Here is a 24,966-nt window from a genome sequence, read left to right on the forward strand (position 1 = left end):
TTTTTTTCATTAGATACAGTTTGGAACTTTATCGGATTACTTTGATGCACTGGATAAAGAAGATGTAACCAGTGGAAAGAATAGCCAATCAATGTTCCCTGTTCTAAGTGGAGATTTTTTCACTTATGCTGACCGAGATGATCATTACTGGAGTGGCTACTTTACATCCAGACCCTTTTACAAGCGAATGGATAGGATATTGGAATCCCATTTAAGGTACATTTATGTTTAGATAGCTACATTAATTATTCACCTCTTTTGTATTATCATAGCCTTTTTGTAGAGTCTTGCATAATATACGAAATTTATGCAGTGTTAGGATGTGTTTAATGTAATTGTGAAATTTTAATGTAATCAGAGATATGTCTCCAAAGCATAATCAAATTATTACATGGGTTTTTGTTCTGGAAGGAAAAGCAGTTTATGTAATTAGATTTTCTCCTATATTTTATGTTTTATATGTTTCTAATTAATTACCTGTATTGTTTGCACACCACAATTATATTCATTGGCATCAGCATGTGTGTCTGAAAATTAGTAATCAGAGCAAGGGTCAAAAGGAACAAATAGGGGCGCCTGGGTGGCGCAGTCGGTTAAGCGTCCGACTTCAGCCAGGTCACGATCTCGCGGTCCGTGAGTTCGAGCCCCGCGTCAGGCTCTGGGCTGATGGCTCGGAGCCTGGAGCCTGTTTCCGATTCTGTGTCTTCCTCTCTCTCTGCCCCTCCCCCGTTCATGCTCTGTCTCTCTCTGTCCCAAAAATAAAAAAAAAAAAACAAAAAAACAAAAAAACAAAAAAAAAACGTTGAAAAGGAACAAATAGGGCCCCTCAGTGGCCAAACTGTGGGCCTCAAAGTACATAATCTAAAACTAATGTGTTTTATATGTAGGAGAACTTTAGAGGCTCCATCTCAGTTCTTATTTATTAGAAATATATTTCTTATAGGTATGATTTTCTGCTTAGAAGAACAAAACTTGAAAGAGATGAGAACTGATGGAGGCAGAGTGATAGGCTGAAAAAGTACAGTGACATGGAAAAGGCAGAAAAGTTGGTAGAAAATAAAAACGTTCTAAACCATCATTATCCAGTAGAGCTTTTTGTCAGTGTCCAGTAGAACTTTCTGCAGTGATAGAAATATTCTGTCTCTCTTTTCTGCACTGTTTAGTATGTAGCCACTAGCCACGTGTAACTGTTGAGCACTTGAAATGTGACCAGTGTGGCTAAGGAAATGAACTCTTAATTTCATTCAATTTTAACTAATTTAAGTGTAAATAACCACATGTGGCTAGCAGCTGTCATAGTGAGGAGTGTGACAGTGTAAGTAACTGAGTCTTGGTGTTTTTTGGTAAAGATTAACCACCCCAGCAACTCATGAGGCTCGTTCTATGTGTATGTAGCTCAGGAGGTTAATTTATTTTCCTGTTAAGTTCACTTTCAACTTCGTTCAGATCATGAATTCATGATGATTAATTTTCATGATGAATCTCAGTATTAAAAAGTAATGTCACACCTACTTTCTTCTTATATACTGGTAGAAACAGTACATTTTGGAAAGCCTTTTTATAAAAATCACGAATTTCTTCAAGCGTTGTACTTTGGTATAACAGTATGTTTTTATTATTTTTACTGTTACCATAAGTGTCATTACCGTTATTTCAAAAACCTGATCTTTGACTATTTTCTGGGATACTCAAAAATGTGCAAAATGAATACATATTATTGTATTTGTAATAAAATAGTATTTCTATATTAGAGAAATTTATGCATTTCTACCCAATAGAATATAATTATCTATTATGTTATTCTAAACTATCCATGATAAAAACAGAGAAAGTACTAAGTAATATAGAGATTTCTTTTGGACCACTGCATTTTTTGAAAGTGTCACCTATTTTTTAGTGATAATTACGAAATGTGGTTTCAATCTTAATTTATTGAGCATACTTAAAATGGAAGTACTTAGGGCTGGTAATATATTTTGAAAATTCTGCTTTAAAATAAAACAACAAAAAACCATTTAATTGTGAATTTCAAAACGTAATTATTTGAAAATAAGTTTATTGTGTGGTAATAGGTACTTCATCTTATAGCTTATTTGTAAAAAAATACTTGGATAAAATAGAAGAGTATAAAGAAGAATATAATTTTTAAATCCCATTTTTACATTTTGGAATATCCTTATATGTGTGTATTCTTTTCAAAACCAGGAATATGTGCTGTGGATATATGAGCATATATACAGTTTCTTTCACTCAAATTTAGTGTTTCTCATGCCATGAATTTTAGAAGGGTTAGAATTTGAAAGTGGAGATTATTTAGTAACCTTTAATTATTGCAAAATTTAAAGGAATTCTTTTTTTTAAGTACTTCACATTTCTTTTTCCCTATATCTTTATACATTTTTATATTGCCTTGATTTTCTCTCCATTATCCTTAATACGTTTGGCATAAAGAGCCTTATTACATTTTTTACTTCATCAAGCCATATCTCCTTTCAAAGAACTTCTTTTGAAGCCTATCTTGAACCATATCCTCTGATGATGAAAAAATAAAAAAGTGTTAAAATGATAAATCCCCGTATTCTTGCTCAAAAACTATTCTTAAGCTGAAGTGCTTTTTTTTTAAATAAATGAGAAAAGACAGCATATGTTTTATCATCTTTCAGTTTATATTGTTGAATTCAACACTTACATTGTTATCATTCAACACTTAGACTAGCTATTGTCACTGAGCTGTCAAGCCATCATTTTTCTGCGTCTGCTTTACTGTTACTTTCCCACGCATGTGACCATGTATCTCCACACCATCTCTCCTTTAATGTACATATGTGAGAGTAAATGGCTTTCTGGTGATGAAGTTCATCTTTTGTGTCTGTGTTGATCTTGGAGATAGAAAGGACAGAAACCATTAACCACTTCTTACTGCTGTGTTGAGATAGGTTTAACTTACATAGAACATAGTGAAAAAATATCACGCTGCCAGTGGGTACTGGCTTCTTTCCAGGAACGTCTAGAACAAGGGCCCTTTATATCAATTTAGATGTGATGTTCTCTGATGATCAATGCTTTAGGCTTATTAGATGGATACCTTGATGGTTTTATAGAAATCTTTATTATCAGTATCTTTTTTTAATAAATAGCACTAAAATTGTGGGTTTTTGAAAAACCACATTTGAAAATGTATCAGTACCACATGTTTTAAATAGTCAATATTTGTTTTGAAATAAGAATTAATGACTGTTTTATACAACTAGGGCTGCTGAAATTCTTTACTATTTCGCCCTGAAACAAGCTCAGAAATACAAGATAAGTAAATTTCTTTCATCATCCCATTACACGGCACTGACAGAAGCCAGAAGAAATTTGGGACTATTTCAACATCATGATGCTATCACAGGAACTGCAAAAGATTGGGTGGTTGTGGATTATGGTACCAGGTAATATAGTTATTTAAAAAGTGATTATAAAACAAAGTCTTTAAAAATTTTGGGTCACAGGCTTATATCTTTGATGAAGTTTTTAATGTACATTAGACCATATTACTAATGATATGCATTATAAGTATTGCTATAGAAAAACATCAATTTTCAAAGCATTTTTCAAGAAACCTGTTGATGTTATACTAGCTGTTCTAACTTTTTATTGCAGTGCATTTCTGCAAATGGAGTACTGACACATTAGTATAAAACTGTGTTTTTTCTTACGTATTGTGTGGTAATTGGGGTTACCTTCTTGACAAAGGATTTGGTATCAAATGGATCATAGCTATAATTCAGGGAGATAAAGAGCCACACTTCATTGTATAGCAGCTTCATTTCCTGTTTCATATCCGGTTGTTCTCAGATACTTCATTGTTTTTTAGAGGGACATTGACCAAAAAAATCAGCCTAGAAGATACCCAGCAAGTAGAAGAGCCTTGCAACCTTGATATATATGGATGGATGATATAAGGACTTGAGATGAGAGGGGATGGCCTGGGTATTGATATCAAAGCCATCTTCAGCTCTCTGAAAGTTTATGAAGATGAGTGAGGGAGTAGAAGCTCAGGTGTTTTCACAGTGCAGAATTGGAAACAGTGAGTACAGGTTTTAGCTCAGAACAGCAGGGGACTTTGTAAAACAGTGCTTCCCAATAATGGAAAGGCTTACCTTTTAGGATAGATTTTCACCATCATGCCCAAGTTTAGATTACCATTCATTAGGATCAGTGTAGAGAAGATTTCTATGTTGGGGAAGGAGTTTTGACTATTGTTTCACTATGATTTAGATTATTTTTTCTTCGAGATTTTTTCCTGTCAATAATGGTGTGCTTTGATAATATTTTTAAATTGTTAAAATATGCTCTTATTTTCTTATAATATAGATTTAAAAGGTGACTCTTTTTGAAATAAATGCTCCCATATGTGAAGTGTATACAGCACATAAAGTCAACATTAAAAAGTGATCCACAGCTGATATTACTAATCGTAATAAGTGTTAATTAAGATTTTAGTTACAATATTTTGACTCTTTGGGGGGAAAAATCTTGAGGTTTCATTAGTTGACTTCAGTCCTTGAGAATACATTCAAGGTAATATCTTGATATATTCTCAGTTTTCTTGTGGCAAATGTATTTGGCATCCGTTGCGGTTGAGCTGGGCTTAAAGTGGGAAACACTCAATGGATGGTGATACTGGTTTTTCGCTCACAGAAGTCATTTTTGAAAGTAAGGTCAGATCCTCAAAAACTTAAAAACCACTTGCAGGCAAAGCAAATGGCCTTGGAATCGGTCCATGATAATAGTTCAGTCATGGGATCAGACGGGCTAACTTGCTTTTTAGGGTCTGCACCACCCTCTCCATCCACTGTTCCCCCAGATCATGGGTGATTCACTCTCCTTCCCTGCCCTCACAACCCCCATCCTATGAGGCATTTAGAGGTTATTGAATCTGGTTTCCCTGCAAAACAAATACATTTATTATTATAAGTGAATATTTTCTAAAATAAAATTTCTGAAGAAATATTTTTCATTGGAAAATATTTTACTAATATACTGAGAGTACTATGAAATTAGTCCTTGTTTTGTTAGAAACAAGTATTCGTTTTAAATATAGGTTGTGGCTACATGTTGATCTAAGAGCATAAGTTAAAGAAAAAAGTTGTTATTTATATAATGAAATACTAATACTAACACAAAGAAAGGATAAAGACACACTTAATATATGGATTCAAAAATCTCTGTGAGATGTATTGTAAAACAAAACAAAAGCAAAACAAAAGTTGCAGAAACAGTGTGTATAACAATAAACTATTAAAAAAAATAAAAGTAAGGTCAGATCCTCCATTTTTTCCTTTTCACCTGCTCCTGCCTTCTTGGTTTATTGAGAGTTTAGAAGTGAAGGTGCTTAGATTCAGAGCAGAGTTTCTAAGAGGAAATAAAAAGTCATTCTCCTGCACTGTATACCTGCTCTCCGTGGCTGCCATATTGAAAGAGACTTGGGTACAGGTCATAGAGTTTTTGCTTCAGGACATTTTCTGTCTCGTAACCTTTCCAGAAGTCCTGTCATTATTTCTTCCATATGTTTGGTTACGCTTTTAGCGTATAAAAACATGCTGTGCAAAATTGCATCTTAGAGAAAAAAGACACAATAATTCTCAAATTGTACTTGACATTTGTAAATTTGCTTTGCGAGCACTTCACACTTCATTGAAAAGTCCTACACAATTATCAAGTCATTAGCGTAGACATTTTAAGTAGAAAATTTCAAAACACAAGTTAGAGAATTACAAACAAAGAAGCAGCTAGCATTGGGTGTTCTCTTGTTCTTGGACTGTTGACTGTTTATTCAGATATTGGCAGAAGTGTCCCTGTGAACAAGTGTATGAGTTAAGGATTACATTTGGCTGCTACTAATAATAACTTGAAACTGAATAAATTCTGTTCTTTTATGCCGTATAAAAGAACTCTGCAGATCCTTGGTTCAGGTATGGCAGCTCCACAATGCTAACAGGGATCCAGACCCTTCTAGCTTTCTCTTCTGCCATCTAAGGGTGATTCATACTTACATTACTGCTCTCTCAACAGTAGATTGAATGTTTATAAAATGATAACGTGGAGAGCAAGAATACCTCATGGCTATTTGAAGGTTAATTCTAATCATGGCATGAAAAATTGAGTTAGACTGGGACACTTTGTGATGAATGTTCAGCTTAAAAGTGGATAATGTGGCTATGTAAAAGAGAAGAAATGGTAATGAGGTCAGCTACACAAAGATTTAAAATTCTGCCAGTTTATACCTTGTAATTAAGGTAGGTAGAAAAAAATGAACAAAGGGTGAGTATGAGGGTCCAAACATATAGGTCAAACTATTCATTGAAACAAACATAATACCAGCTTTGAACAGCAGTAATGATAACAAAGTAGAAAACTGATTTCTAAGTGATGTTCTCTGAACTGTTTGATAATGATAGGATAAGGGCATGTTAGGAAATTAGAGGCTCTGAGAAATCCCACAATGCTGAAGTGGTGAAACATTAAAATTTTGCTTTACCCAATGTTTCCCAAACTTATTTACCGTGTGTAGTCTTGTTTTGCCTTAAACAAAACAGCTTTATACATCCTGAGAAAGCTTTGGGGAATACTGTATCAGTACTTAGTGCTTATCTCATTAGAAAACTGTGTGTGTGCCTTTAGGATACAAACATTGATTTGTGGCATTCCCTCAGTTTAATTAGGACTCTTCAGTGTGCTGTAATACATATAAGGTTTTAGCTGATGGAAAACATGACTTTTATTCTGCAGGTTCAGACAGCCTAATAAAGATAGCTATGTAGATAATAAAAATAAACTTAGATCGAGGGGCTTGTTTCTAGAACTGAGTTGTAGCCATTCATATTGTCTCTTAATCTGGAGAGAACACTTGTTATCATCTAGGAAAACATTTGAATAGACTGAGAAGCTTAGCAGTTTGATGGCCTGAACTCATGTCCTTAAGACTTTAATACTGTGTATGTATAACACATTTACCTAGTTAATTAACTTACGATTATGATCACTTACATCTTTGAAGGTAATCTCAATGCTCTGCAAAAAGAAGTTATTTCTGATTCTCTTACAATTTTTTTTGATGTTGTTGCATGCCAGCAAAATGTTCCTAACGTATAGATGCAAAATTGCTTCCTATGTTGGGGAAAATGCTATAATCACTCTAAAACATAATAGACTCCGTGGTTGATTAAAGCATGAGTCACCAAGTTTCTCTACAGATTTCTCCAGTGAATTTACTTAGAGATAACTGTTCTATAAACAGGGATACTTGTTCTTTAAAGAAACAAGACTGAGCTTGAGAAAAACTTCAAACAAATTCTTTTCCTATGTGTAGTGTTTCAGCAATAGTTGGTAATGTACTAAGATTATATTCTGGAATTGATCTTGAATCAGTTGACTGGTATGCATCTCTTTGGTTCCTCTAACGTAAAAATACAGTTTGAATACAGTTAGCAATTTTAATGGCCAAGAAAATTTAACAGGGACAAAGACAATTTCATTAGCCAGACTTGTGAAAACTTTCTCTTTTTTTTGAACAAGAACATGAAACGAAATTCAACAAAATATTTATTTGAATTCCCCAGGAATTTGAATTTTTTGAAGTGTGTATACTGATTGAATTTTGTGAGCAAGAGTTAAACTCATGTCTTCTCTTGCTATTTCAACACTTGCTAAAGAATTTTCTAAAGTATCAAAGTGCTTTTTTGGTAAGAACGCCTTAAAGCTGTTGGAGTGATCATGCACGGTATTATTATTTGACATGATATTCATAGAAAGTATCAGCAGTTTAAAAAAAAAAGAAAAAAGAAGAATCATTTTGAATAAGTTTATGTGTTTCAGGTATGTCCAGAAAGTTTTCTACTTTAAATGAATCCTTATTAGTGGTATCTTGTGATTAACCCCCCTCCTTTTTTTCTAAGTACTTAATCGTGGGCAAAAAAGTATCAATTCTTTATAGGTTCATTCTAGGTTGCACTTTGTGAAGACAGGATGAGAGTAATGGTGGTTTGGCCATTATTAAAGAAGCTGAAAATATTGTATACAGATATTTGAATTACTTCTCAGACCAGTAACATTTTTGGTTCACAGACTCTTTCATTCCTTAATGAATTTGAAGAAGATAATCGGATATTCTGCACTACTTCTTATTTTGAAGGACAAAACCTCGTACAACTCTTACTCTTTTGATAACCTCCTAGACATGGTTAGTTGATATCTTTTATATTTATCATAAAAGTGTGTGACTCTTTTGTTCTTAATTTGGAAAGGGGGATGAGAAGCCTAGTGAAAAGAGACATTAAAAAATTGTGATTTCCTTGTACTTAGAATTTATATCATTTTATATGAAATATCTGTGTGTGCTTCTTTCCTATCAGTATGTCTGTATTTGGTTTATGGTGTATATTTTGTTCTGACTAAATCTAAGCATGAAAAATAAAATGATGAACTTACTTTGTTATGTGAAACATAACAGGCTTCCAAAACACTCTTAAGTGTGTTGATGATAATGTATTGTAAGATGATATGGTAAGATAACTGGGCATTATAATTAGTTATTTTTGCTTGGCTTAAATTAGAAGCCCCTTGGTGTTTGCACTGCTGCTGTAAATACTTAATCTGTTCTTGCTGAACTTCAGTTTGAATGATCCTAAATTGTCTTCTGGTTTTAGGATCAGGCCATGGAGTGCTGTGGGCAGTGCTCAGATGTGTGTAACAGAAGACGAGTGGTTGAGGAATTAGGAGACTAGCTTTTAGCCTCAACCTCTGAACCTGATCGCATGGGCCTTGAAAAAGTTGCTTAACATCTATGAGCCCTGTAAGATGAGACGATACCAGACATAGCTTATACTGTTGTTAGGATCAGATGAGCCAATAAAACAGAACATACTCTGAAAGGAACAATATGCTATTCCACAGCAAAGAACAGTTGAAAAAAATGGTTGATTGAGACTTCCACTTGGCGACTCAGATATTTTAAAATTGTAATTTTTTTTTTTTTATCATTAGAGTCTATTATGAATGATAGGCTTTGAAATTTTGCATGTAATTGGAACTTACACATCTGGAATCAGAGATAATTTCAGTATTTTCATATACTGATGCTTGTAATCAAATTATGGTTACATATTTTCATATTAAGGTAAAAAATCCAACAAATGGGCAAACATTGCATAAGGATATGAATGAAACCTGTGATACAAAGGTAAAGTAGTAAAACTTTTTGCAGTTATCTTTAGGACTCTGATATATTTGGTTCCTAATTGGAGCCTGGTCCCTGTGACATATGCCGTCCTGAGATCTAAATGCACACACACACGTATGCACACACACAAGAATTACTTATCTTGAACTTTGATGGACTTTGTGTAGCTGGAAAGAGGATTTTTTCCCCATTTTACCCTTTTTAGGATTCTTGTAAGTACTATTATATAGCTAATTTTGAAACTTGAGTTTTAAAATTAAAATTAAAAAAATTTTTGCTTATTTTTATAGGATTTGAAACAAAGCTCACAAAGTTCTCTACCACAAAAAACTGTAATAACGCTGAGTGCAGATCCAAGGTAAATACATAATTTCTCACAAACTTTTGCTGCGGTTCTGACTTGACATTCTTGCTTTTCAACATTTTTTGCTCCAGCCAGTATATATTTTGAGGAAGTATTTTATTTAATCAATTTATTAATTGTACAAAGTTGTCTGAAAAAATGAATTTTCTCCCAGGGCTGTCATGTTTGGTGTTAATAGCTAACACAGCGCTTGGTACATTGATTGCTGAATGAACTATTATAACAGTATTTTTTACAGATGTTTGGTATGGAATGGTAAATACAATTTATGGTTATGTTCTTTCTGAACTCATTGTTTTACTTACCTTATTTTCATTAATCCCTGATCCTATTTTTAAAATGAAGGAAGAAACTTAATTATTAAGGATTTTACTGCAAACTGTTTACTAGTTATTTGTCATTGTGCTGGTCAGACTGTCTCATTTTAGCATTGTGGGTTTATGTTAAGGTAATTGGGAAGGGTGCTCAGGTGACCTAAAAATGGAGTGACTAATTGGTGGCTACCTCTCATTTAGAAAGAAATGTTTTGTGTTTTTATTGGTAATTATTTAACCAAGTCATCTGTTTTTAATAACCAAATATCAATAGATCAGTACCCACAATACCCAGATACACAGTGTATTCTTATGTTATATAACTTTTTACTATCCGAGAAACTTAGTATTTAAAAATTGTAGGGTAAAAGAATAATTGTAAAGGATAATTCATAATTTTCACTAGGTATTCTTTATTGAGATTATTTAAAAATAAATGGAATAATAGTATTATAGAAAATACACAATTGCTGTAATAAAGTTGACATTTTGGTTAAGCATAGAATAAAGCCTTAGTTGGCTAAATTTCTTCAAGAAGTAGAGACTTAAAACATATACAGTTCATACCTTAGAACAAGAAGATAAGTATTTTTTAGTTACAGTAAAGTATCATTGAAGTAATGGCAAAGAAATCCTATATTTCTTTTTTTTGGCCAGAAAAAGAAGGGATTAACTGGAACAGATAGTTTGTATCTTAACTTGAAAGTCCCTTCAGATTTTGTGTCTCCCTCTCTCTCTGTCTCTCCCCTGCTCCCACTGTTTCTCTCTCAAAATAAACATTAAAAAAAAAAAAATTAAAAAAGCAGGGGGACTTCTGGGTGGCTCAGTGGTTAAGCATCTGACTTTGGCTCAGGTCATGATCACCTGGTTCATGAATTCAAGTCCCACGTCAGGCTGTGTGCTGACAGCTCAGAGCCTGGAGCCTCCTTCATATTCTATGTCTCCCTGTCTCTCTCTGCCCCTCCCTCCTCTGCTGTCTCTCTCTCTCTAAAAAAAATAAATAAACATTAAAAAAAATTTGGGGGGGGGGGGCCACCTGGGTGGCTCAGTTGGTTGGGCATCCGACTTTGGCTCAGGTCATGATCTCATAGTTTGTGAGTTCGAGCCCCGTATCAGGCTCTGTGCTGACAGCTCGGAGCCTGAAGCCTGCTTTGGATTCTGTGTCTCCTCTTCTCTCTGCCTCTTCCCTGCTTATGCTCTGTCTCTCAATAATAAATAAACGTTAAAAAAAATTTTTAAGAAAAAAAAATTTTTTTTTAAAGAAAGTCTTGTTGCAGTCTTAAAAGCTTTCAGACTGTCAGGTCATGAAAGAGTAATGATACTGCAACTACTAAATGTTTTCTTTGTCTTAAAATAAGTAAATATTTGGGGTTACATGGCTATTTCTTAAATATTGTGCCCCTAATAAATTGTGGTATCCATAAATCTCTTTGGCTTTAGGCCTAATTCTCTTAACTTTTCCTCCTTTTTGTATTTTGGTGGGGAAAGATCTTTGTTTCTGCTACCATAAAAATATGTTATGCTTGCTGTAAGCAATTCATGCCCCTTCTCCCCCCCATTTGTCTTCCTTTGGGTGCTTGGAAGGGTGTGTGGGATGGAGCCACAGTGAGTGAGAAACCCTGTGGCTTCTCTTTTTCCTCTACTGTCCTTGCTTTAACTAGCAGTGATATTTAGTCCTACTTATGCTGGAGGAAGAAAGGAGATACAGGTGTATTAACTAAGGAATATGTTTTTTGGCTTTGATATTGAGGAGATCTAATAGAATTTTTGAGACTATTAGTAAAATTGTCACTTTTTAATATTTCCTTTAAAACAGTTTGTATTTAAACAGTGTTCTTCATCTTAATGTTACTTCTTCACAGTTCTTTTCTATCAAACGTCAGTGCTACTACTATTTCTGTGGTTAGGTGAATTGGGGCACTTAACAATTGTCGAATTCTTACTTTTATCTCTTTTGTACTTGAGGACCTCATGAATAGAACTACTTACTCTTCTGGTTTTAAAATCTCTATTTTACTTGTTAGCCACAAATACTGAGTCACTCTCAGTAATACCACTGAAGAATGAGGAATGATGGTAACCTTTAAAATGGAAGAGTTTGATAGCTTTATTTAGCAGGTACTGAAAGTGAAATAAATGTTTGCACTTCTCAGTCTTTGAGTTAGAAGTTTCAGAAGTATGGTCACACATTTTTCTCATATTCTTCATGAATCTTACATAATCATCTAAGGCTTAGCATTATTTTGATTATAAGCATAGTTCTTATTTAAGTAACAAATTACTAATCTAACTAAAACATGCATTCTCAGTGAGGGAGATGTCCTTCTTAGGAGGGTAAAAATCGGTTCTTAGAGTTTGAAAAAAAAAAGTACTATTTTTTTAAATATATAAAAATAGCATAAAAATGGTATGTGCATAACAGACATACATTTAAGTGTTATATTAAAATTGTATGAGGGGGATGAGTAGCAAAAAGTGTCTCAAAAGAGTCTTCAAGGAATTATGATGTAAAAAGGATGAGAAACCCATAGTTTCTAAACCCATAGTTTCGGTAACACATGTAAATGAATTTGATCATGTTGTTGGCAACATTAGTTATAGCTATGTTAATTAACGTACTTTAGTTTGTGAGTGTTTAAAAAGTAGTCCATAATCTGCTCACAGTGATGTAATATATGTCCATGTACCTGCTTGAGTCCACAAGGTTACGTAAGCTATTGTAGTGTATGCATTTGTAGTCTGTGTGGAAAGCAGGTACAACAAGAGTTAAAGGTTAGGGCACCCTGAACAAGTCATAAATTTTCTAGCCTTAAATAATCCTTAAACGCACAGAGATGTTTCTTTTTCTCTCTGCACACATATAATTGCCTAAGGAAACGGTTGTAAAAAGCTTTAATACAAAGATTTAGAGGATTAGGAGTCCAGAGGACATACAGGATGGAAGGTAAACTTTTGAGACATGCAGGGATTTCAGTCTTGTTTTGGCATTTGGTCCTTCAGGCAGGATGGAAACAAATGTTGCCACAGCTCAGGCCAGCAAGTTGTGTGTTCTGACAGTGTATAAAGGAATTTTTTTTTTTTAAGTGGATAATTTGAAATGCCACCAAGTATACAACTAAAATTACATTGAGATAACTTCTGTAAATCTGCAAATTTAATTTTTCAAGTAGAAAATTTTTTTTAGTTTGAGAGTAATTTATTCAAATCAATTATAATTTACCATTAAGTGCTATTAATTTTAAGCCAGGCACTTATTGGCAAGGGATCTTATGTCTCTTTTGGCCCGAAAAAAAAAAAGGGCTTAATTTTAAAAGAAACCATCAAACATGTGGAGATACAAAAGAAGTCAGTGCTTTGGACTTGGGTGACTTCAGACTACCAGATATAAAAAACACTTAATCCCACAAAAGGCACTTGATACCCCCATTGCCATTTGCTTGTTGAATGTTTCTCCCTGGATGGCTGCCCAGCACTTCTAATTTAATTTCCTCTGGTTTTCTCCATGCATACTTCCTTTTGGATCGCAATCTTTATTAATAGTATCCTTCTCTTTTTGGTTGTCTAGGTTCTAAAACCCCAGAACCCACTTTGACTTCTACCTTTTCTTGCTCTTTAAGTGTCAGGGACTGGAGAGTCTTTTGGATTTTCCCCTCTACTCATCTCTGACATCCATCATCTCCTGCCTTCCTGTTACTTTTCGGTTTCAAGCCACTTTTTTTTTTTTTTTACGTTTTACTTGAACCACTGCAATGCCTTCCTGCTCTTTTGTTATCAGTTTCTCTCTGCCTCTAATTTATTGCATGTAGTTGTCACAGGAATCAACCCACAGCAGAACCCTGAGAAAGTCACCTGAGTGAAAGCGGCAAGGCTTCTAGGACTTAGCCTCAGAAGTCCTAGGAGGTCCTTCCCACTACATTCTTAGTCAAGCAAGTCATTAAGGTCAGTCGAGATTCAAGGGGAGGAAATTCTTCTCCATTACATGATGTGAGGAGCATATATAGGAAGCAGAGGGAATGATGGCAGTCATCTTGAAGTCTGTCTACTACAGTTTACCCACTGGCCACTCCAGTGCACATACCTACCATATGTACAGTATTCCCCCTCCCCTCTAGATGCCCAAAGTGTCATCCCATTATGACAGGGGCCCTAAATGTTCGTCTAAATCAGGTCCAAAATGACTTACTCATATAGCTGTGAATGGATTTTGTCTTATTTCTGTCAGTATAATTATTTGAGGTTAAGTCTGCTAGATTGTAAACTCCTTGATGGTAGGAACTATTTCTTTTATTTATTTCCCCCAACATACCTTTGGAAGTTTACTCAACATAGCAAGAATTGAATAAAGACTTGTTGAAATACAATTAATTATTGATTGAAGAGAATATTGAACTTTAGACACCAGATGTGCATACGACATGGCTCACATTGTATGTTAAAATGTGGTATCGTGGCATATATTTTCCCTAAATAGTTCTTTCATCTAATATTTGGAGTCTGGATGCCAGAGGGCTTCCAAATACACTACTACTACAAGCAAAAATAAACAACAGTTAGGAAGAGCTTTGAATTTGCTCAACATTTGGACAACTGCTCACTTGAGATTTTAGAGTTTCATACCATGAGACCTGAAAAATTTTAGGTTGCATCTCAGCATCATTATATTCTTACAGAGTTAACTCCATTGAGATTGCATTCTTCGAGGCTCTTTGCACTGAGTGGGTTCAAAAGATACTGACTGAGTTGACTTGATCAGATCAGTTTTTACACATAAGACTTTCTGTTGTTTTTGACAAAGAGGATTTGCCTGATCCCACATTTTGTGTTTTTGATGTTATCACAAATAGTTCTTCTCACAATAATTACCTATAGTGTAATGAGGTTCAAGACTTTAAATCATTTTCTCATCGGTTACCATGTCATCAATGTATTTTTATACCAAGTCACACTCAGAAAGTATCTAAGAACAGTATCTGATATCCCTAACAGTTGTTTCAACTTAAGTTTTAAGTGAAGAAAAGGAGAGATAGAATTCTAACTGCTCAGATTCCGTCAGTGTTATATATTGTAATACAGACCTGGTAGAAGCATTTGTACAGAACTGAACTGAGATTCCATGACTTGAACCAGAGTGGTTTTAATATGAACACCTGGAGTCTGTTGAGAGAGCCATGAACGTCAAGATGGAGCTTGACTTGTGCCTCATGGTTTTTCTTGGGGGAGATTAACAGTGATACCTAGTGTAAGAACTGTGCTTGTTGCTCGTGGATTGTAATAGTGTGAGCTCAAATCTTGTCATGTACTAGAAAACTAGTACAGAAATACTTTCACCTTAGTTAGCAAGAAAATGTACAAAGTCCGGAAGATTGAGGATTTCCATTCTTGAAAGTTGCGGGCTGCATTTTAATATTATCCTAAGGGAATTCAAGGTAATAATAGAATACATGATTTGACTAGGATTTGACACTCTGGACCTTTTGCAGGTTCTATTAGTATGAGAGTAGCTGAAATGTCCTTTTCTTTTAAAGCTACTTTAGAATTTTCTTTTAATGGGGGAATTGTTAACTGACAGCAGTGGAGAATCTCAAAAATAAAAAAACTGAGCTGTTCTAATCTAGTGTAGGTCTTTGTGGCTATTAATAGTCTAGTCTGTTTAAGAATTAATACTCACTAATGGATTTGAAGGATGAGTTCCTAAATTCTCTTCTGAGATGCTTTTCTGTTTAAGTATTAATTGCTTGTGAAAGGTGTTTATGTATTTTAATCTGTTGCATCTGAGTTATATTTTATTAATTTTGACTTCTTCAAGATACAGATTGACCGGTTCTCCGATTATCCAGAAATACATTTCAGGCTGTGTGTAATCTGGGATATTTTTAGAAAGGATGTTATACTGAAAAGACTTCAGTAGACTATAGTATATTACTTGAAGTAACTGAAAGTTTCTTAGGGAGTTGGAGATAGCTTCAACAGATATATTAGTTAATTTTATGTTAGAACTTATTTTAGAGCAATCATGTCTGGATACCAACATCAAGTACTGTTTTTTGGTGTTTGCGATTCCAAATCAATCATCTGTCAGCTTGTATTTTGCCTGGTATTCCCCCCCCACCGCACCCAGGGAAATATAAAGGTCTTTGGGGGAGGGACAAGGAGAAAAGACTCTACCTTTTCCCATGATTGTCCCTACTCTTAACATTTCTATTTTTTTATGATACCAGACATGATGAGTTATTAATTCCTGAAATACTGTTTCAACCTTACATTGACTTAGATGAATAACACCTATTATATTAAAAAACAAGAAAGTTGACACTTTCATTTTATGTGATGGCTGATTAGGGACCCTGAGACTGACTCTCTCAGTTTCCTGTTGAAACTCATGAAAACAAAGATGATAATGAACAATCAGAGGAACACCAAACCTTGGCTTGACGGTCAACCTATTGCCACAATTTAAGATATCCACAAACTATAAAGTTGATCGACTGGACTGAAAAATGCAATTATTCACTGACCAGTGGTAAACAGAAATAAAAGCAACCTTGCAGGTCTCTAGAAGCAGATATGGGGATTGATTCCTTTTCCTTTTTATAATGTCTACTCCCACAACTTTGAAATTCCGGTATTTTACCAACCAGACAAGAGGACTAATATTTTAATACAGGGACAGTGCTGTTTTTTGAGGCTGTTAAGGAGATAGGTAGCTATTATTTTCATTCTCTCTGCCTAAGATTTCTGTTAACCAGTCTCCATTTAATTAGCCAACTAGATCAGTTGATTCTTTCCATTCCTTTTTGGTGCCCATCGTACCTTGACTTTGTCATCAATAAGCTGCTAGCTAGGGAAACAAGTACAATTCTCTCCCTCTGTAGTTCAGTTGAGTTGTATGATTATCACGAATCGATTATTTATTCCCAGATCAGTTGATCTTGTTACTTTTCTTGCATGATTTGATTACTTTTTATTAAACTGATGAATTATACAAAAAGCTTGCTTTTATACATGAATTTGGAGATTTTCAACAAAGGTAAGTCACTGATTGGTGAGATGCCTATAAAATATTTGGGAAGAAAATCATAAAGATGGAGAAGCAGTCTGTACTCCTGTTGCCTAATATTTTTTTTTAAATGTTGAAGTTCTTGGTCTACTTCACAAAAACCTAAGCTGGAAACCATACATGATCAATCACATGATGATTATGCAGTAGGTACGACCCAGGAATTAGTGGTCCCATAGTCAAAGTAGCTTTGCTCTTGTATCAGTAGATTAGGAAATTATATATATGTAAAACATACATGAATATGAGTTATTGAGTCATATATGTATAACTTTAAAATGTCCTACTTTACCTTTGACTTTCAAGTCAACTTTATCTCTTTCAATTAACAGATCTATTGCCAGCCTTAATCACAATAAGGGGGCTTCCATTGTGTCTGTATTTTACAACCAATTTGGAGACTTCAATCTGACAGAAATAAAATAGGCAGAAACAAATGGGGAACTGATGGTAGAGTACTGACCTAGGAAAGTACCCATTCAAGGAAATTGCTACTGACAGTGGCACGGGCCAGAAAGATACTGTGATATTCTTTGCTGAAGAAAGAACCTCTCCATTTGTTCACCAGAGCTGGCATAAAAGAATGAATACTACAGCCATAGCCACCTTGATTGATTGGCCTTTTGGACCTTTGCATTCAGGCTACCTCTATGCATCTGGACTTCTATTCCTTATTTTATAATTTATGTTATTATATGTATATTATATTATTTATATATGTATTATATATATGGTAAAACTTATTCAGTGTTCTCCATCACTGCATTTTCTTTACCTCCTTCAAGCGTTATTAACAAACTGGTTATTTTATTTCTTTCTTGCTGTCCATCTCTCTTGCTAAAATATTAGCTCTATGGTGGCAGGGAACTTACTTGCTTTTGAATCCCCTGGCAAATACTTGGCACATTATAGGTGCTCAACAAATACTTGTTAAAAAAAAACTAACTCTGGAATAAGAGAGGGAGTTCAGCCAATCCCAGAATAAAGACCAAGGGTACCTTTAGCATACACAGAGTCTGGGTAGATGTCTACTTCTGAGAGGGTAGGTAAGTAAATGGAAAGTTACCATAGGAAACCTGTGCAAAGGCCCTACAGAATGACAAAAAGTAGGGGTACAAGAAGACTCGGGACAACGATTTGCCTTTTAAAATGATTTGTAACAGAGACTAGGAAAACATTTCACAAAGACCTCTTTGGTGTTCTCAAAAAGTTTGAGTCATGATCTCTAAGAAGCCTGAAACAGAACGTGGAGAGCTGAAATAAAAAGATGGCGAGCCGGCTTGGGGGAGTCACAAAAGGAAGGGTTATTGGTGGGGGTGCGATGAGAGAGCATCTTCATTATTCGTACTGAAGAGTGAGGCTGACATTGTGCAAGCGTGTCCAGTGATATGACAGAAAAAACCCATGAGACGCTTTGCCAGAATGCAGCGCCAAGGAAGACAAGTGGAAACAACAGGACAGAAGATGATAGGCATGGAAGGCAAGATTTTAACAAAAGACTTAGAGATTTTCTTCGGGAAAAAAATGGAGCAGAAGCAACGATCAAAGATACAATTGATGAAAAATTTTCTGAGCCGAGAAGGTCTTGCTTTATAGATGAAAAGGGTGAAGTTCTGGGTAATACAAATGAAAAGAGAGTCACCCCTGGTGTGTCTTGCTAACTTAGTTCAATTAAAAGGAAAAGGACATATTGTAAAAGTACCCAAGCAAAAAGACAGATCATGTATAATATGGAACAAAAGCTAGACTGACTTAGGTTTCTTCTCGGTAACGACAAGTCTGTGGAGGTTTGAAATCCTTTTATACTCACAGTTCTCTTTCATATGTGAAGGCAACAAAAAAAGACATTTTCAAATATGAAAACACCTATAAAAATGTACCACAGGTACTCTTTAAAAATTTTCTGGATAAAGTCAACTCAGCTGACTAATGTGTGAATCAAAAGTAAGAAGGCACTGGAAGTCAGGAGACGTCATGAATCCAAATCATTGTTGTAAATTTGGTTACCGAAACTGAAGGTAAATGTGTACCGTAGAAAAATCTACAGGAATACAGATGTGTAGCTTGAGATTATGTTAACATCTGAAAGAGGTGGAGAGTCAAGAGCATATAAGACATCTTAAATAAATAATTGTTTTGCCTCAGGAAGATTTAAAAGATAAAAGCTTCTGGTAAGAGTGATATTTCCTACTCCATTGCCTTCATTTATTGTCAGCGTACCGTTGACTCACCACATGTATATCTCTATTGAGAAAAGTCTCTGGAGTTCTGCCCACGGGCCAGATGGATAGCTCCATTGAGATGGCTCACTTGTACCTCCATCTCAGTGTTCTCTAAAACAGAACTTCTAGTCTCTACTCATACCCACTCTGTGGTCCCAAGCACTTCAATAAAATGTCAGCTTTGTCCTCCACTTACTTGGGCCTCAATTTAATTTTTTTTTAAATGTTTTTATTTATTTTTGAAGGAGAGAGAGAGAGACGGAGCATGAGTGGGGAGGGGCAGAGAGAGGGAGACACAGAATTCGAAGCAGGCTCCAGGCTCTAAGCTGTCAGCACAGAGCCCGATGTGGGGCTCGAACTCACGAACTGTGAGATCATGACCTAAGCGGAAGTCATACGTTCAACCAAATGAGCCACCCAGGCGCCTCAACTTGGGCCTCAATTTTAGAGTGAGCGTGTATTCAGTTTTTCATTAGTGGTCCCCTTTGATTCTCAAAGGTATATTCATTTGGATAATAAATTTCAGGATTGCCCTGGTCATCTTTGTCTCTTTTCATTCTACTTTCTAAATGTATTGCAGTTTTGTCCACTTCTCCTTATCTTCAGTGCCAGTACCCTATTTTAGGTTGTTACTGTCTGTCCCCTGGATGATGGTGACACCCCAGTGGCGGGTGTCCCTCCCTCCTACATTTGTTGGAGGAATTAAATAAGTTTACCTATATGAACTTAATAGTATAGAATGTAGTACTTCGTAGGCCTATAACAGATACTAGCAATGATGTTCTAACTTCTCTGTTCAAAACTCTTCTTCTTTTCTCCATTGCCTTAAGGATAAACTCACAGACTCTTTAACTTGAATCATGTGTCTGCGTTTTGGTGTCTTGCGTCATCTTTCACATCACCTCGGCCTGCACTATGTGCTTCAACCCTTCAACTATCAATTCTCTTGACATACTGTGTTCTCTTACTTCTAGACTGTTGCTGCCTAGAAGCAAAACAAAACAAAAACCCTTCCCACCACATCCCCAGTCATATACACACACGCACGTGCACACACACACACACACACACACACTCTTCCTGATTATCTTTTTAGAACTCAATTTAGATGTTACATTCCTGGAACCTTTTTCTGATACCCTTGAGTTAGACTAGGTGGCACTCTTACGTGCTCCCATGTGACTATGTGTTTAACCACTGTTGTCCAACTTAGCACCTATGTAATATTCTGCTGAAGGAACTTGCTATAAATCCCATGAAGGCATAGGTTGGATTTTGCTCACCATCCTAACATGACACCTGGCAATCTTTCTGGAAGGTAACCTAGTAATATGTGCCAGGTGCATTCAAATTAGGCATTGCACTGGAAGAAATGTATCCTGCAGAAATAATCCTATATAGAGGTGAAGAGAACTGTAGGCAAAATATGTCTCTCAGCTTTATCATCCAAACAAATACTTTAAATGTTTAAAATACTTAAATGTTCATCAATAATAACCAGAAGGGATTGGTCAAATACTCTTATGTTCATAAAATTCTATATAAAGTTTAAAATAATGCCTACATTAGCATATCTTTCTGTATTAAAGAGAGCATAGGTTTGGTAAATTCTGAGGTTTGAGCTTAAGTTTTTATGAAATCTGCCTTTCAACTTCCATGGAGAAAATGAAGAAGACTTGCTTGAATTGAAGACGTTACAAATGATTGAGTGAAATGAGGAAGAAGTGCTTCATATGGTGGAGGTGTTTGCTGAATTGGTAACTAAAAATTCAGGTAGAGAAGGTAGCAATTATGAGAAGTTATGTGTAGTATTTGATAGGCAGTTAAGGACAGATTTAAAACTAAGCAACCCTCTAAGGAAAAGTATGTCTATAGTGATCAATCTTTATGGGAAATTTTTTGCGCTAGGAGAATCATCTTGCATTCAGTGCTATCTTCTTTTAAGATTAATATGAGTTCTTGGTACTTCAATATCGTTTCTTGTGGGTATAGTGTTTCTCTTCAGATTGTATTCAACTGCAGATAACAAAAACCTTACTACATTGGTTTCACAAGAAAGCAGTTTATTTTTCTTAGGTATGAGTTTCAAAGTAGGTAGTTCAGGACTTGTGATGTGTTCCCTGAAGTCATTAAAGGACTGGGCCCCTTTTACCTTTCAGCCCTGCCTCAGCCTGTGGCAGTTGTTCTCATGGTCTCAAGGTTGTGCCTGCTTCTCCAGACGTTGCATTGTGTTCCAGCTAGGAGCAGGGAGGAGGAGCAGAGGATGAAACTTATGCCACTTGAGTCTGCTGACTTTTATTAAATTGAAGATACAATAATTTTCTGGGAAGCTCCACTTTGTGAATTCTAGTTGCATTTCATTGGCCAGAACTGTGTTATGTGGCCACCTCAAGTATGGGGAATCAAGGGCTTTTTTTTTTTTTTTTTTTTTGTAAGTTAAAGTTATTGTCATCCTCAGTAAAAGAAAATATGAAAACAGCTTGTGGGCAGGCAGCTAGCATGATCTACTCATTAGGTTCGTTTTCTAGACCCCAGGCTAGCTACTGTGTTTTCTGATCATTGACTACTCTTCCCTGTCCTCATCAACTCAGACTAGAGTTGTGTTGTGTACACTGTAGAAACAGATCTGCACTGAATAAATCAGTCCTGGGTGCTAGAAGCTTCTTAAAAACTTGTTCTCAAGACTCTTCTACCAGTTAGGTAGAAAAATCATATCCCACACAATTATTAAGAAACAGGTTTTCCATTTATTCCAAAACCAAAACTTAATTAGATACTGCAAAATAAAGAATTGGAAGAGAGAGAAAGTAAGAGCACATATGTTCTATTGGGATTAGGGGTGTTCACGTATGAAGAAAACACAGTATTCTTAAATGTTCACTGTTTCTTAGTGATCTATTTAGGACCATGTTAAAATATACTTATTCCCTAGTTCAGATAGTCATTCGATGACAGATTTATTTTGTGTTCTTGCCTTGTATAACACTGTACTGAGATGTGTTCATGTTTTCCTTCTTTCATTTCCTGTTGGTTTTTGTTTGGTTTTGGTTTTGGGTGGGTTTTTTTGTTTTGTTTTCTTTTGGCTCAGTACCTACACAGATAGGATGTCTGCTGTAAGTAGTCTATGACTTGGACTGCTGCATAGCCTACCTCTAAATAAAATCCTCAGTCCTTTACCTGAAATCTTTGTAAATTCAGAATTTTTAAAATTTTAGGAACTTAATATGAATATATGGCATATTGCATAAATAATATTTTGGTCTGGGACAGGGCTTATCAAATAACTTAAAATTTCCAAATATTAAGATCAAGTAGAATAAATAATTATATGTGGCTTCATGTCAGTTCAGGTTTTGCCACCAAATGAATTTTGAAAAACTTGATTTTCAGAGTTTTTTAGATTTTGAAGATAGAGATTATAAATTTACACAGCAATGGTTTGGAAGAATTATGAAGTAATTAGTTAAATAGCAAATTGCCTAATAAAGACACAGTACAGCAGAAAGTACCAGAACTCTCTGACTGACATCAGATTATTATTAGCATCGTGCTTGAGTGCCTCAACTTTTCTTCTTTGTTCTGCTTCCCATCCCTTCCAAAAATTGAAAAATGTCTGTTTCTTAAGAAATTTTTTCAAGTCAAGTAGTGCTGACTCTTCGCCCATGGTATCACATTCTGTAAGCACAGAGGTATGTAAGTGTTGACTTTTCTTCTTTGTAAGAGTCCTTGCCTTGACTCTATTTGTCTGCTAGTGCTCTAGCTTCTTGACTATGCTTTAGGCTTCCTCATTATCAGAATTAAAAAAGAAATTCTTAATGCTTTCTTGCACCTCCTGAAATAATACCTTTTACACATCTTGCATTAGGCAGTTTAAAGTTTGTAATAGGCAACTTTAAATACTGTAACTGTCAATTAATTATATACATTTTTGTTGCCATTTAGAAGTTTGAAGAAAATGTTTATCAGTAGCCTGCTATCATTCTCACATAGTGATTTCTAAATGATTTACAATGTGGATGGAATTTGTCTTCTTACTGCTTTCAGGGCATGGTATCTTAAATCATTCTTTTCATCAATTTTATGTGAACTTGAAAAGAATCTTCCTTCCCGGGCTGTTATAATTAGTCTACTGTGATTTTATTCCTAGGTACAAAATTATTTTAGATTTTATTAGCTTTAGATTTTATCTGTGGAAGTGGTTGAACAGACTGCATTTGAAATGATAGTTTTAAGTTTTATTTCTTGAAAAGCAATGGCAAAGTAGTTATGTGTTGAGTGAACACCTGCTAAATTGCCTGGTTAGTCTGTGTTTTAATTGCCTTTTTATTGTTTATTCTTTAAATCAAACTTTCTTAACTAGCTGGGTGGTTCTAGTTTATTGTCAGATTATTATACAGTGAATTAAGTTTATACAAGGTGTTTTAGTTGCATGGTTTGTCTAATGAAATTAAAGCGATTTTGTTTGTTGCTTCCAACATCTTGCAATTACCCCATCAGAGATCATAATCAGGAAAGCGCAGACGATGGAGAGGAAAAATATGTGTCTGTACATGTTGGATTATGGTGAGATTTGCCTTACAGTGTAAAGGCAGAGTTACCCTGGGGATTACCACCTACAATCTAGGAAGGATTATAAAAATTTCCAGTTAAGGTATTTGGAAATACATTACTTTGTGGAACCGAAGAAAAATTTTGGAAAGGAGATGAGACAGTGCCAAAGAAGAGCTGGCATTAGTTTTGGTGTATCTGCTGGATAATGCAAATCTTGAGGGATTCTGTTCTGTTGTAGTGCCAAAGTTTTTCCCCCTGTTGGAGTTACAGAATGCACTATGGAAGTGATAAAGTAAATTAAATATCTGGAATGTGAGTGATTTTTAAAAGTGATGTGTATTCGGGTGGGGGGAGGTGATAATTCTACTAGAGAGAGTCCGTAGTTTGTTTTTCTGATTTCTTGCACATTTAGTCTTCTGTTCTCTCTCTTCTTTTCTCTCCATGTCCATCCTGTCTCCTGAAATTACTAAGATACAGCTAATTAACTCAAAGCAGTTCACAGGAAAGACTGAAGTAATATGGCATATTTCAAAGTCTTCTGTTCTTCTGAACAAGATTTTTTTTCCTTCTAAATGCAGATTAATAAAGCGTGCACTACAAGAGGAACAAGGAAAAGGATTTTAGTGAAAGTATCCTGATCCTGAAAAAGTCAGGAAGGGCTTCAAGCCCATCTTGGACTTCAGAACACTTCACAACTTTGTGGTAAAAGAAAAATTTTAAATAGAGCCTTTGGACTTATTTATTTCATCCTTATTTGGAGAGCAGCATTATTTTATTTTATTTTAGGCAAGAAAATTGTATGTGTAATTAGGCTACCTTTCAAAGTAAAACATACCTGGGTTTTAGGGTTTTTTGTAGGTGCTTAATATATACTCAAAGTATCATAGGTAGTTGGATGGCTTGTGTGTTTTTCTTCATGTGTTCTTTATCCCTTGTGACATTGTGTTTGCCTTCACTGTGAGTGATGTTTTTTCCAGTGTTTGTGTATCTTCAATTGGTTCATTGGATTGTAGAGTAGAATGTCTTTCCCAGGACCAATATTGTGTCTAAAAGTGTTTTGAAAGTAAAAGTGGCTTGTGTTTTGTTCTTTTCATATTTTTACCTCTTATATGGTGGCTCACTAGCACAAATAATAAGTTGTTGTTGTTGTTTTCTTTTCACCTACAAACCTCACACAAGATAGATTTCAGTTGTCGACAAAGACATACGCAGTGAATATAAACGTATTTGCC

General features: G+C 35.2%; 1 protein-coding gene across 4 annotated transcripts in view; it reads left to right on the forward strand.

Annotated features, from left to right (window-relative positions):
• The window catches only part of MAN2A1 (mannosidase alpha class 2A member 1), a 166,560-nt gene that overhangs the window by 77,655 nt on the left and 63,939 nt on the right, over positions 1 to 24,966 (forward strand). For all 4 annotated transcript variants that reach the window (XM_042944865.1, XM_042944885.1, XM_042944875.1 and 1 more), the window contains 4 exons: positions 14 to 216; positions 3,252 to 3,434; positions 8,113 to 8,227; positions 9,517 to 9,584. In XM_042944865.1, coding sequence (XP_042800799.1) covers positions 14 to 216; positions 3,252 to 3,434; positions 8,113 to 8,227; positions 9,517 to 9,584 — 569 coding nt within the window. The remainder of the gene's footprint in view (positions 1 to 13; positions 217 to 3,251; positions 3,435 to 8,112; positions 8,228 to 9,516; positions 9,585 to 24,966) is intronic.

The sequence above is a fragment of the Panthera leo genome, chromosome A1 (genome assembly GCF_018350215.1).
Source record: "Panthera leo isolate Ple1 chromosome A1, P.leo_Ple1_pat1.1, whole genome shotgun sequence".
Lineage (NCBI taxonomy): Eukaryota > Metazoa > Chordata > Mammalia > Carnivora > Felidae > Panthera > Panthera leo.